At 39.9% G+C, this 14,729-nt stretch overlaps 1 protein-coding gene across 2 annotated transcripts in view; it reads right to left on the bottom strand.

Annotated features, from left to right (window-relative positions):
• Positions 1 to 14,729, bottom strand: part of EFHC1 (EF-hand domain containing 1) — a 57,792-nt gene that overhangs the window by 20,440 nt on the left and 22,623 nt on the right. For both annotated transcript variants that reach the window (XM_082729358.1, XM_082729357.1), the window contains 4 exons: positions 10,807 to 11,027; positions 6,771 to 6,911; positions 2,468 to 2,681; positions 1,935 to 2,082 (listed from right to left, as the gene is read on the bottom strand). In XM_082729358.1, the coding sequence (XP_082585484.1) occupies positions 1,935 to 2,082; positions 2,468 to 2,681; positions 6,771 to 6,911; positions 10,807 to 11,027 (724 nt within the window). The remainder of the gene's footprint in view (positions 1 to 1,934; positions 2,083 to 2,467; positions 2,682 to 6,770; positions 6,912 to 10,806; positions 11,028 to 14,729) is intronic.

Below are 14,729 nucleotides of genomic sequence, written 5' to 3'. Positions count from 1 at the left end.
TCATTTACATCCCCAGCCCAGACCTCCTGCCTGTAAGCCAGATTTCTATATCTGATGGCCTCCTTGATATCTCCACCTGGATATGATAGATACCTTAAACCCAGGATACTGTTAGATGAGGGAAGGGGGTCAGCAAAGTACCCTCTATAATGGAAAGGAGCTTTAAGACTGAAAACCAAAGCAAGCCACTCCAGCCATTTACACAGTTTCTTTCAGGGTAACTTACAGGGGGGATCGGGGAGATGGAGTCAGACAGGATGAGCCAGGCAGCACTCGGCTGTTCTCTGCCCTTCTTCTCCACATAGTCAGGACTTCAAACCCCAGCTTTTATGGAGCAAGGGGCATGGTGGTGAGGTCATAGGGCAGCTATCTAAAGTGGCGCCATTTGTGCACCAAAGGATCTCTACTAATTCCCTAAAGTGGGGCCTTCTGTGGGCCAGCCATCTCTACTAATTCCCTAAAGTGGAGTCTTATGTGGGCCAGCCATCTGACTAATGGCTGTCACCTAAAGCGGGGCCTTCTGTGGGCCAGCCATCTCTACTAATTCCCTAAAGTGGGGTCTTCAATGGGCCAGCCATCTGACTCGTTACCTAAAGTGGGGCCTTCTGTGGGCCAGCCATCTCTACTAGCTACCTAAAGTGGGGCTTTCTGTTCAGTACTTTAGGGGAGACCAGAACAAGTCACCTGCAATCACATCAAGGCAGACATTAACCTCCATGGGGCCAGGAACACATAGTCCTGAGGAGGGTATGTTGCATGGGCATGAACAAGATGGACGGCCAAAGATGGAGTCAGTGTGGTCAGCAATCCTACAATAACCAAAACTGAAACCCTTCCCACAACCAAAAAAACCCTCCTCTACTACCCACAATGCACATCTTCTCCATCTCAGTTGATGGCAACTCCTTCCTTCCAGTTGCTCAGGACAAAAACCTGAGTCATTCATAATGACTGTCTTATATCATCTCTACAATCTGTCTCAAGTCCTATTGGCTCTACCTTCTAAATACATCTAGAATCAGAATTTTCTCCATGTCCCCTGGTCCACACACTCTCATCTCTTGCCTGGAGTACTATAGCATGGTCCTAACTTGTCTCCCTCCTGATCTAGTCTCTGCACAGCAGCCAGCTGAGTTTTTGTAAAACGCATGCCAAATCTTGCCATTCCTCTCCTGCGAACCCCCACAGTGGCTCTCCATTTTATTCAGAGAAAAGTCAACATCTTTCCAAAGACCCAGTGGGTCCTAGAGGATCTCCATCTTACGGGGCTACGGTCTAATCCCACCTCCTCCTCTTCCTCTCACTCCCTCACTCTTGCGGCTCTTACCAGCCTGCTGCTTTCCAGAACTCTGAGCAGGCTGAGGCTTCACACTCACCAGTCCCTCTTCCTGGAAAGCTCATCCTCCAAATAGTCACATGCCTGACTCCTTTTCTTTCAAGTGTTTGCTCTCTGTCACCTTCTCAAAGTGTGCCCGGCTCCCCACATCAACTGTTACCTACCATCACCCTCCAGAAATCTTTATCATTCTTATTGTTCTCCACTTTCCATAGCATTCATCCCCTCATGTACTGTATGATTTACCTGTGTTCTTTATTGGTTGTCTCCCTCTCCTACCGCTTAGGAGGTCAACTCCATGAGAGCAGCAACTTCTTTTCTATTCTGTCGACTGATAAAAGCCCAAGGGCCTAGTGATAGTGTCTGATACATATTAGGCATTCAATAATTATTTGCTAGATAAATAAAGTTGAAAAAGTTCTAAGTTACTAGTTATTAAAACGAACCCAGAGAACCTTCTGTGTATGTGTGATAACTCCCATTTGGTGAGGGAAATCTGAAATCTAAAATGTGGTTACCTGTTCATTTTATCAAGAACTACTTCCTAAATACCTTGTAAGTATCAAAGCCAAACTGGACCTTAGATGATCAAACATACTTTTCCAATTCTGTTGCAGCAGCTTCTTGCTTTTGAACACGGTTCTGGATGGACAAGAGTGCTTCTGGTGAATACTGGGCAGCATTGCTCTCCATGTACTTCAAAACATAGTCGTCTGTGTCAAAGATGACGAACCGGTGGCCAAACACTGGGGAGAGGGTAGAAATACACTTAGCTTGGTTATGGTTCTAATCCTGCTGTTAGGGGTAAAACAAGACCGATCTTCTAATGACAAGGTCACAGATAGGTCTGTGACCTAGATGAATGAACTTTCCATAGCTCTCTAAACAAATGTGCAATAGTTTGCTCAGTGTTCAGGAAGCTTGGGCTCTACACCTATGGCCCATGAATGTGACCAACTTACAGTTTAACTGACACAAAAGGAGATTAAGACACTGTGTCACATATACAAGAATATTAGTTCAGGTGGAATGCAGTCTAACTCTCTCTTACAAGTTAAACGAATTAAATTCCCACTAAGAAGAACCCATTCACTTGGCCGGTAGGAAAGGCTAAGCTGTGCTTACACCTACCTTCAATCACAGCACCAATGTAGAAGTCAGTCGGGCCATAGTAGATGGGGTTTTCCGTGGTCGAGGATGGTTTAAGAACTTTAGTTCTGCCAAGGTACTTGCCCCCAATAATGCCAGAATTGCGGACGGGTGGCTCAAAGATACTGATCATGTCACTGGCAAGAAAATAAGAGAAGACAAATCGGCGGCCTTTGTCTTCTGGGATGGGAGATTCCTAGGAAGGAGGAGAAAGGAAGTTATTATGAAGGTACAAGATGTTCAAAACTTAAGTGTCTATAGGACTAGGTATCAAATATAAACCAAAAAGGGGCTCCTGGGTGGCTCAGCTGGTTAAGCATCTGCCTTTGGCTCAGGTCAGATCAAGCCCCACATTGTGGACTCCCTGCTCAGCGGGAAGCCTGCTTCTTCCTCTCCCTTGCCTGCCACTCCCCCTGCTTGTGCTCTCTCTCTCTCTCTCTCTGTCAAATAAAAAAAAAAATGAGATCTTTTAAAAATAATAAAATATAATATAAACCCAATATACAAAGTATAATGTAAGGGAACAGTACTGGGCGGGGGTTTGGGGAGACTGTGGTGGCCTGGAAAGGACATGCCTCATCTAAAGGAGGCTACCTCAACTCAACTCTGACTGGCTGCTGTCTTGTGCAAATGTAAGCCCAATGCTGGGGATCTTCCCATTTCTCAAGGGAAGACAGAAAACCAGTGTTGTATGTAAGTGATGAATCACGAAATTCTATACCTGAAACTAATATTACACTGTGTGTTAACTAACTGGAATTTAAGCAAAAACCTGGGGAAAAAAAACCACCCTGATTTTAAAATGTTGATCTGAACTCTTTTAAAGCCCTGTGTGCACCAAACAAAACATGTGGGCTACATTCTGCCCACAGGCTGCCCACAGTTTGAGACCTCTTGGCTGACATATTCAGTTTCATAGACACTAAGGTGGTTATGCAAGTTTAGTTCTTTAAACAAATCAATTTTTATATATAATTTTTAAAAGAAAATTTAAGAAAGAAGAATGAGCAATACATGTCGTAGAGTTGAAATTGATTTTGAGAAACTATCTTGTAGATAAGACTGTTCCTACATAAATCACTGAGAGTGATCACATAACCCTAAGAAACCAATTCCAGATTGAGCAAGTCTAAATACAGACATGCTTGTTCTTGACTAAAGTCTCCTCAAATTGCAACTTCAGCACATATCTTTTCATTTACAACATGGAATTTCTTGTATAATAATTTGTTTATCAAAGAACGTCACTGGGTTTCCTCTTAATCAAATAATTTCTTCATACCATTCCCTAATCTAAGAGTCTCCAAACTTTTTTGATTAGACATTCTAACAATAAAAAACTGTTAAACAAACATCCACAATATAGTCATAAAAATCAAATCACATCACTCCTCTGCTCTCAAACCTCCAGAGGATTCTCGTCACACTGAATAAAATATGAAATTCTGAGCACAGAGGCGGGCTGGGCTGTACCAAGGGGGTGGAAAGGGAGGGACATTGGTTCACCCTAGCAGGAGTATTTTAAAAGTTAAAAAAAAAATTCTTTATGTTTTTATTTAGAACTAAGTGTAAAGTTACATGAACAATAAGAGAATTTTCACATACTCCTCACAACTTAGCATCTGACATAGTCACTGTACAATTACCAGACCCAGAGTAATGGTACCACAGGAATGGTAAATGGTAAGGGCATAATAGTATTAAATAAATCACAGTTCTTATTCAAATTTTACCTGTTTTTCACTTAGGTTTTTTTGACTTAGAATCCTACCCAGGATCTCACATTGTGTTAAGTTGTTCTTTTTCTTTGATCTCCTCTAATCTGTGACAGTTCCTCATTCTGTCCTTGACCTTTCATGACCTTGACACTTTTCTTCAAAAGTTGAATGTCCCTTGTGCATCTCATTTTTACATCTTTGGCAAAAATACTACAGAAAAAAATTTCTTGTCGTTCTCAAAGTACACCAAGGAGTTCGTGATATTGATGGATCTCATTATTGGTGATGTTGACTTTGGTCATGTGGGTAGAAGATAAATTCTGGGTTTCTCCCTTTAAAAATTACCACCTTCCCCTTTGTAGTTGATAAATATTTTATCTTAAGAAACACATGTTGAAATGATGAAAATCCTGTTTCTCCTCAAATATTTTCTAGTAATTTTAGCATCCACTGATGGATCTTCTCTGCAACAATTATTGCTGTGGAGAGTGCTTAATGGTAATTTGTTATCACCTTCCTCTCCTCCACATGTAGTAACTGAAATTCTACTGTATGGAGGCATGGTCTCCATGAGGATGGGTATTATGTTGCCGATATTTAGAATTACAGGCATACAATGAGAGTAAGAAGCACATCAACTTTGGGGTTTATCTTTAAATTGTCTGCAGACATATTATCTACACTCCTGTTACCTGCACCATGGATGACTACTCCCACTGTTCTAGCCCGCTGGCTCTGTTAAGCCACTGGCTACAAAGCTGTGAGTGGGTGCCTGATCCCATCTTCCTTCCTGTCTCTCTGCCCTCCATTCCCTGTGCAATGCCCCTGCATGAATTGCAGTTCCCATAGACATGCAGCTGACTGGCCCCCTCAGTCCTTCATTCAGGTCTCTACTCAGTTGTGTGCCTTCTCCCCTCCATTTGCCTTATTTTCCTGTTAAATGAGCCCCTTGCCATCACTCTATCTCCTGCTTTACTTTGCACAGCATGTTTACCGCTTGTTCTTTGATGATGTGTTTACTTGACTCGAGTATCCTCAACTGGAATGTAAGCTCCATGAGGCCAGAGATTGTTCTGTCTTGTTTTCCACTGTACCCTCAATGCCCAGAACTATGCCAAGCCCAAAGTCGTTCTGTAATATTTGTTAAGTGCGTGATGAATAATTCAACATCTATTCTTCTACATACACATGTTCTATGCCCTACAAAGTCCATATAAAAATATCAGGAACTATAAAATAGGTGCATTCCTCATAAATTATGAGCAGAGGCTGGAGTATTTTCTTCACAGCATCCATGGAGTATAAGCTATCTGCAGGCTTCTTGGAAGGCCAAGCCTGCTGCTGTGGAGACCACTGTTCAAGTCACGTTCTTACATTCTTCTCGAGCTTCCCGCAATCCCTCCACTGGCACTCTGAGGCCCAGATTTGTCACTAGCCATATTTTCACTTAGGCCCCAACCCACTGTCTGGGCTTAGCGTATTTTATTCTATATTTGTATACACTTTTCACTGTGAACTATAACACACATAAAGAAAAACTGCAAAAACTAAAATGTACAATTCAAAGAATTTTCATTAAGTGAACACTCATGGAACCACCGCCCAGGTCAAGAAACAGACTGCTGACAGAACCTAGAAAGTCCTCCCAACTGAGAGAACTTGTTAATGTAAAAATATTCATTAATCAGAATTTTTATGGTATGGAGTATGCTAGTTGGCCTAGAGTTTACTAGAACTCCCTTTTTATTTAAAGCTTTGTTTAAGATCTTGCTAAAATGTCGTAGTCAACTATGTCTTGATTTAATATTTATTTTTCCAAATATATGCACACAGTTTGAAAAATCACTTGGCCCATCTCCCACACTTCCAACTCCTATTCCCAGAAGTAACTTATTTCAATTTCTATTTATATCCGTATTTCTAAATAAAATGCTGATATTCCTATTTTTGTATGTTTTCCATTTTTAAAGATATTATCCTTTGAATTCCTATCAGTAATTCTCCTCAGGTAACTCAACCAATAGTAGAATATTCAGGATTTAAATTTATGTCTGTTTCCAAACCCATGCTCTTAATCCACTAGCCATATGACCCCTCAAAGGCAGTATCTATTAAATTGGTAGAATTCCATTACATTTAAGAAATATAAAATACATCAAGCTAGATATCACAAGTAATGATAAAAAGTAGTAAGATATGGGCCCTACCCTCAAGGAAATCACAGTACACTCGGTTGTACACAAGTACACAAATAATTTGATTCTGTCAGGCTTTCATAATTACTTAATTAAAAAAGCAAGAAGGTCAGTCAAAATTTGAGGGGTAGTAGAGAGAGATTACTGGTCTAAGAATGAGGTTTACAGGAGCTAGGACTAGAGCTAGGTCTTGGATCAGGGCACTACCGCTAATACTCTCCAACCTGCCCAAAGGCTGGGGACTGGGTCGCCTGGCTGTTTAAATAACATACAACTCTGACCCCTGTTACTCTACAGCTTTCCAGATGGAAAGGACAACTGGGCACAGTGCTGAGACAGAACAGAATCTTACTATATGGAAGTCATCCTCACCAGTGCAGCCAAATAACGAAGCACCTTGTTATCGTTCACCAGCATTTTAATAACATCTTTTTTCGGAGCCTTTGGAATGAGAACAAAGCAATTCTGAGCAGAGTCTTCAATGAGTCCATAGCCATTATAGGGAGGTAGCTCCTGGAGAAATATAAGAAGTAAAGTAATAAATTATATTAAAGGAAAAATTTGTGTTAAAATTACACTAAAGGTAACTTTCTTTTTTAGAAATCTAGAAGACACTTATTCAAAAGCAATTTCTATATATGCAAATGTACTGTAGTTAGAAAATAAAACATTGCATCTTCCATTCCTTTTTATATGTAAACTTTACATCATGATCCCTGCTCATAGGAGTGACTGAGGATGCTAGAGTAACCCTCAGAGTGAAAGGAAAGTTCAGCAGTGCCCCCTTGGGCAAAAGGTCCAAGACCCCCAGTGGATGACTGAACCCTATATTTACTATGCTTTTTCCCAGACATACTTTTGATAAAATTCAACTTATAAATTAGACCTGGTAAGAGATTAACAATGATAATTAATAAAATAGAACAATTACAACATACTGTAATAAAAGTTATGTGAATGTGCTCTCTCTCTCAAAATACCTTACTGTACAACACTCCCCCTTCTTGTGATGACATAAGATGACAAAATGCCTACGTGATGAGATGAAGTGAGGTGAATGACATAGTGTTTTGACATAGTGTGAGGCTACTGTTGGCCTTCTGATGATACATCAGGAGGAGGCTCATCTGCTTCCATACCGCGGTTGCCCATGGGTAACTGAAACCATGGAAAGCAAAACTATGGTTAAGGAGGGACTCGTGAGTTGCTGATAGGACCGCCAAAGCAGGACCTGGCCCTACTCCTGGTCCCAATCCTGACCCTTGTGGTCATCCTACTGTGGACAAACCCAAGTGTCTGTGACTTCTTTGTTCTAGGGTGTGTGCGTGTTGCGTGCGTGCGTGGAGGAGGGCAGGACTTGGTTCGTGCTACTATTTCCCTATTTATCTCTGTATTTCTAGTATTTTTATTTATTGACGTTAGCTGCACAAAACAGGGACGACAGCCATTCTTTACTGAGAACTCAGACTCCCTTGTCCAATTAGGACTCTTGTAGCAAAAAAGCAAACTTAAGAAACCAAACTTCTGCTATGACGGTTATTTGGTGAGTTAGTGTGAAAGTACAGGATTAACTTTTATTTTTCAATCAGGCCTCAGGAAGAGCTGAAAGCATCACTCTAATCTGGTAGGATTTCTTGGTCTAAAAACTCGAGTTCAGCAGCCGTTTTCCTCTCCTCGATGTGGACTGCAGAAGAGTTATTTCCCTTTGACTCCTTTTTACTAGGCGTTCTCAGCAAAGTCAGCTTATTCCACACTTTTCACATATAGATACTTTCCCCAAATCTTTTCATACGTTGTATTGAAACACGTTGACAGATTAGTCTATACGGTCCATCTGTGACTGGTACGCTCTCAAAAGCTTGTGACTACTCTGCTCATCCAAGGCGTAGTGCCTGGAACACTGCCTCTTCGCCCACCTCCTGGGCTGTAATGTGACCATCATGGCAGAAAGATGACTGGTGCCTCCAGCAGATGCACAATGACCTAACTTGCTCTACATGCGAAACCATGACTCAATGCACATACAAGTTGCCATGGATGGAGGGATTCTGGGTGAGACGCCACACCCTGAATGTCTGAGTTACTCTAGAGACCAGGCAGGAGTACACAGTGGTGGGATCCTAACTTCCTCTGCTTCTGTACCAACACACTATGAGCCCAGCTGGGGCTCGACAGTAGAGGCTAAAGAATTTTGGAATAGGGAGGGAAGCCTCTGAGCACCTTCCTCTCAATTCTTTCCTCTCAAATTTCTTTCTGTGCTGGAGGAATTCTGTAATTTCACCTTCTGTTCACATCTTTCTTTTGAGAAGAAAGGGCCATGATCTTATTTTACACACAGAGGGGTAATATATATAAAGACAGGCCACAGGTATTAACACCCAATTTCATATACAGGCCACAGACCAAAGAGGCTGGATGCATTGCTCCGGACCCAAAGGTGTGGGACAGGCACCGGTGCTTGCAGGCTGTGATTCGGTGCTATCTTAACACATCACGTACTTCTTGAATTTGCTGGATAATGTGTCATTTTTAACACATGAGATTCTTTTTTTGCTTTGGGTTTTTTTTTTCTTTTCTTTTCTTTTTTTTTTTGAAAGAGAGAGAGAAAGAACATGCAAGTATGCGGGGTGGGAGAGAGAATCTCAAGCAGACTCACGCTCAGGGGAGAGCTCTGCGTGGGGCTCCATCCCATGACCCTGAAATCATGACTTAAGCTGAAATCAAGAGTCAGTCGCTCAACCGAGTGAGCCACCCAGGAACCTCCACACGCAATTCTTCTTTGAATTTCTAAAATTCAAAGAATTTTAGAATCCTTTGGCTGAATCCCTCCGAAGGCTCAAGTCTATCCGGTTAGTGTGTGGGTGCACTGAGAAGCACCACGACCTTACTCTTAGATCAGAGTGGACTCTGTGGTACACAGAACCAGATTTCTGGGTTCAGTATAATTCTAAGGAAAGCTACGTGGCAATGAAAGAAAGCCATTTTCCAACATATTTATTAATCAGCTTCTGTTTGCTCCCCATTAGTTTTTAAGTAAAAGGGTCAAATAAATAGGCAGGGAACAGTGAAACGCCCTAGCAGTCTGGAATTTTAAGAGATGTCTTTTTTAGTCAAAATTTTAAAATTATAAAAGCAATACAAGGTTTGGTATAAGAAGAGAAATTAAAAGCACACAAAGTATAAAAAGAAAGGTCCTTTGTCATCTCACACTCCCCCCCCACCTCCCTATGCTCACATGTGGAACTCCCCACAGTGAACAGCGTGGCGGGATAGGCTCTCCAGGTACTCCCTTTGGCAAGTGTAAGCAGATGCTATATGCAAAAATTTACACAAACAGGGCCAAAGCACATAAACGCTTTCACCCACAAATGTGATGGACAGTTTTCCACGTTGCAGAGACTGACTTCCTCTTTTTCTGTTTAACCAGCCTTATAGTCTCGCAGTCTTCTTGCTGTACTAGAGTTTATTCTGCCAATCTCCTACACTTTATTATAAGTAATGCTAAAATACACATCCTTACACATCCTGTTTCATGGTCCCCAAACCAGATTTTCTAGATAAAGGGATAGGTAATATCTTACTTTGAAAAAATTAAAATGATGACATTGCCCTCCAAAAAGGTTTTCCTATTGGCTCTCCTATTAACAGAATCTGAAAATGACCAGTTCAGGGTATCTGGCTGGCCCAGTCAGTAGAGCATACGGCTCTTGGTCTCAAGGTTGTGGGTTTGAGACTGACAGTGGGTGTAGGGATTATTTTTAAAAATTAAAAGAAAAAAAAAAAGAGGGGCACCTGGGTGGCCTGGGTAGCCTGGGTGGCTACCTTCAGCTCATGTCATGATCCCAGGGTCCTGGCATTGAGCCCCAGAATGGCTCTCTGCTTGGCAGGAGGAAGCCTGCTTCTCCCTCTCCCACTCTCCCTGCTTGTGTTCCCTCTCTTACTGTGTCTCTTTCTGTCACATAAATAAATAAATAAATAAATCTATCTTTTTAAAAAAAAGGAAGAAAATGTCCACTTCATCACATCAGGGCAAACACTGGGTATCGTGAGTCTTTTAAAATCAAATAGATCCAAGACCTCATTATTTTCTATTTTCTTTGATTATCAGTTGAGGGTCTTTTCTTATTTTTAAATATTTATTTATTCATTTTTGAGAGAGAAATAGAGAGCACAAGTGGGAGGGGCAGAGGAGAGGGAGAAAGAATCTGAAGCCAGACTCTGCACTGAGCATGGAGGAGGGTCTTTTCATATATTCATTAGCCATCTGAATTCTTCTGTGAAGTGATCTGTATGCTATGCTTTGCCCATTTTTTATTGGGTATTCACATGACTCGATTTTTATTCTTTTTCTTAAACCTCTGTATCAAAAGATTAATTCTCACAATACTCGGAACTAGTGTTCCATTACCGGTTTCACGGGTGGTGGCTCCTTCTTGCTCACATCAATACGTGGTAAATCAGAGATTCCGAACTTTTCTTTGTAATATTGTCGAGTGAAAGGATCACAATCATAGATGAAGAAGGTTCTCCCGAGGATAGTGAGTGGTTTCCCCACGATAAAGTCTTTGGCAGTATACCATTCCAACACCTCTTGATCAGAGATCTCCAACACACACTGAGGGAAATTCTCTGACAGAATATAACAGGGAGAGAAGAAAGAAAAGGAATGAGGATGGGAAGGAAGACTGACATACAGCTCCTGGACACTCTTGAGAATTTGAGGGCATACGGTCTCTGCCTGTAATCAAGTGTCTCCTCTATTCTACCAGCAGCACATAAGGCTGTGTATTTCCATCAGTTGAATGGACACAGAAACAATACTCAGATGGTTTTTGTGAAGTCTCTCTTCCATATTCAGCCTCAACTACCAGTACAGATCACTAATCTTAGCAAAACTTCATGCTTGGGGAAATCATTACAGGAGGAAAGAATAAATGTCCTTCTATAGAGTACGAGATCAATGGAGGAATCCAAGTCATTCAGTTCAACCTTCTACCCATTTATTCTTTCACCCAACATATTCTCAATGATCCCATATATCATGTACCAGGTTCACTGTTAAATACTGAGATTATAACAGTTAACAATATAGGTGGAATTTCTGCCTTGATGGAGAAAACGGTCTGTTTGGGACAATGGATACTAAACAATTACACAAATAAGAGTTTCATTTCAATTGTGATCACTGCTAGAAGGACAGTCTGAGGGGCACCTGAGTGGTTCAGTGGGTTAAAGCCTCTGCCTTTGGCTCGGGTCATGATCCCAGGGTCCTCGGATTGAGCCCCGCGTCGTGCTCTCTGCTCAGCGGGGAGTCTGCTTCCCTTCCTCTCTCTCTGCCTGCCTCTCTGCCTACTTGTGATCTCTGTCTGTCAAATAAATAAATAAAATCTTTAAAAAAAAAAAAAAAAAAGGACAGTCTGACCTAGTCCTCTGGGAGGAAGCAGGGTCAGTGAGATGATCATGCTTAATGTTTATCTGGACACTCAACAGATTTTCAAGTGTAAAATCAACCTTGCATTTTGCAGGGGGTAGAATACTGTTTTATGAGAACTAAGGATTGACTTATTTAAGACTGATCCCTTGCAGCATCATCACCATAGAAACCACAAGATAGTCAATTCTGTTGAAGTACCACACTGCATAGCTGTAACCACAAAGCTGACCCTAGAACTTCAGTTATGGGGGTCTTGAGAGATAGGCCACTATTCTCCTAACTGAAAGTTGCTAAGATGGAAAAATAGGGAAGAAGGCTAAAATTTTGTTACATCAGACAGAAAGGCTTGAGCTCCAGCCTTGATCATGCCATAAGACCAAGATTTTCCCAATCATGCATCTTAAAAGTCCTATAGAGCAATGGTTTTTTCTGCCAGTGCCTAATGCCTAATCCTACTAGACCCCTTTGAGTTACCCCAGGAAGTGACGGTCACTGGAGGATATAGTCAACAATGTTCCAGGAGACCTGGGGTATGTGTGTACACATACTATAGAACCATTCACCTTTGCTCACTTAACAATGATCTTTTTCATACACAGCTGGATTTCATTTACTGATATTTTAAGTATTTTTTTTGCATATATAACTGTAGTCTTACTCATGGTGTCTTTGGTTTTCTTGGTCTTTTTTTAATGAATGAATTAGTTCTTTACTGTGAATCTGCATTAGGCATAGAATTAACTGTTCTTTATTTGACAAAACTGAAAAATTAGACATGGTATTTCTTTGTGGAGAATTTTTTAAGTGATTCTATTTCCTTAATGGTTAAAGACATTTGGTTTTTATTTCTTTTGGACAAGGTTTTTATTTATTTTCTTTCTTTTTATTTCTTCTTGGACAAGATAAATTCTTTTAAAACTTTGCTCATTTCACACACACAAAAAAGAAACAAACCAAAAAACAGACTCTTAACTACAGAGAGTGGTGACCAGAGGGGAGGTAGGTAGGGGAATGGGTAAAACACGTGAAGGGGATTAAAAGTATATGTATCTTGGGACGTCTGGGTGGCTCAATTGGTTAAGCCTCTGCCTTTGGCTCAGGCCCTGTTCCCAGGGTCCTGGGATCAAGTCCCGCATCCGGCTCCTTGCTCAGTGGGGAGCCTGCTTCTCTCTCTGCCTCTGCCTGCCGCTCTGCCTGCTTGTGCTCTCTCTCTTTGACAAATAAATAAATAAATAGCATCTTAAAAAAAAAGTATATGTATCTTGAGCACTGATTAAGTGTTGAATCACTATATTATACACCTGAAACTAATGTAACACTACACATTAACTATGCTGGAATAAAAACTTAATTTAATTTCAATTAAAATATGTTCATTTCATGTAACTGATATTAATTTCCAAATACGTGAGGTTTTTTAATAGTTCTAAAATTGAATTCTAATTTGTGTCTAATTCTAATCAACTAGAAAAATATGGTATAAGATGTCCAGACTTTAAAAATTTATTAAGACTGACCAGTCTTTATAAGTGCTCCATTTGTGCTTGAAGAAATGGGAATTCTCCCAGTGTTGATGAATATACATATTCATTCTATCAATACTGACAATTCTATTACTTAAATCCTATAATATATATGAGCTTATTGACTTACCTTTTTGATCTAACAATTATAAGAAGAAATGTTTTAATGACTCCTACTATTTTGATAAATTTTTCTATTTTCTTTGCATAATAATGCTATAAATTTGTCTTTCATGTTTTGAAGCCATGTTACTAACTGCATTCACGTTTAGAATTAGTACATTTTCCTGGTAAATACAATTCTTGCAATATGTAATTATCTTCTTTATCTCTAGCAATGCTTTATGACATAGTGTCTATTGGTATTATAGTAATATAGCCTTATCCATTTCTTTTGCTATTTGCTTATACATCTTTTCTAACCTTTTTATGTCTCTGTATCTTAAGTATGTTCTCAAAAATATTTTTCAAAATTTGTTTTTTAATCCTATCACTTCCTCCTTGTTATATTTCAATTCTATCTTGATACTTTTTAACTCCCACGAATTAAACATTTTTTTTTAGTTTGTAGTCAAGGTTTACTTAGATGTACCCACACTTTGCCATTATCCTCTTCTTTTTTTTTAATCACTTCTTTTATCACTATCTCAGACCTTACTTCTGAAATTATCTTCTTTCTACTAAAAGTACACTCTAGAATTTTCCTAGTAAGGGTATTTTGTTAGTAAAATCTGTTTTGCTTGCCTAGAAATATATTTCACTTTCTTCTTCAAAGACAGTTTCTCTAGGTATTAAATTCTATATTCTTCTCAGCACTTTGAAGATACTATTATGCTGTCTTCTGGTAACTGTTGTTATTGCAGCTGCTGTTCTGTATGGATGACCTTGTTCTTCAGGGCTGCTTTTATGATCTTTTTGATTTTGGTGTTCTTAAGTTTGACTATAACATGTCTAAGTATGAATTTATATCTTTATAACATTATTGAGGTACAATCAACTACAACAAGTTTCTATATTTAGAGTGTACAATTTTGATGTTGTTAACATTTGTACTTAGCAAGGGAAAGGCAAGGTCAAAGGAGGAAAGCCAGTCTGAAGGATAATTAACAGACTTTAAGAACCTAGAACCTTAGGTTCAACAGCTGAGTAGAAGGCATCTGGTGACTTTTGGGCAATACTTACCACATACTAGTAAACTACAATTATGTTTAACAAAGAAAGAAGTTTTATATTCTTGAAACTTCACCTCCATCCATTATAAAAATGCAATTTTTATTCATCTTAACTACTTAAATTAAGGCCCAGGCAAAGAAAACTTCTGAAAGATACTTCTGTAACTGCCTATTACTGTCCAACACAAACTCTGCCTAGCCA

Source organism: Mustela nivalis (genome assembly GCF_964662115.1).
Source record: "Mustela nivalis genome assembly, chromosome: 5".
Lineage (NCBI taxonomy): Eukaryota > Metazoa > Chordata > Mammalia > Carnivora > Mustelidae > Mustela > Mustela nivalis.
Note: the sequence above shows the minus strand (reverse complement) of the source record. Positions and strands in the feature narration are given on the sequence as shown.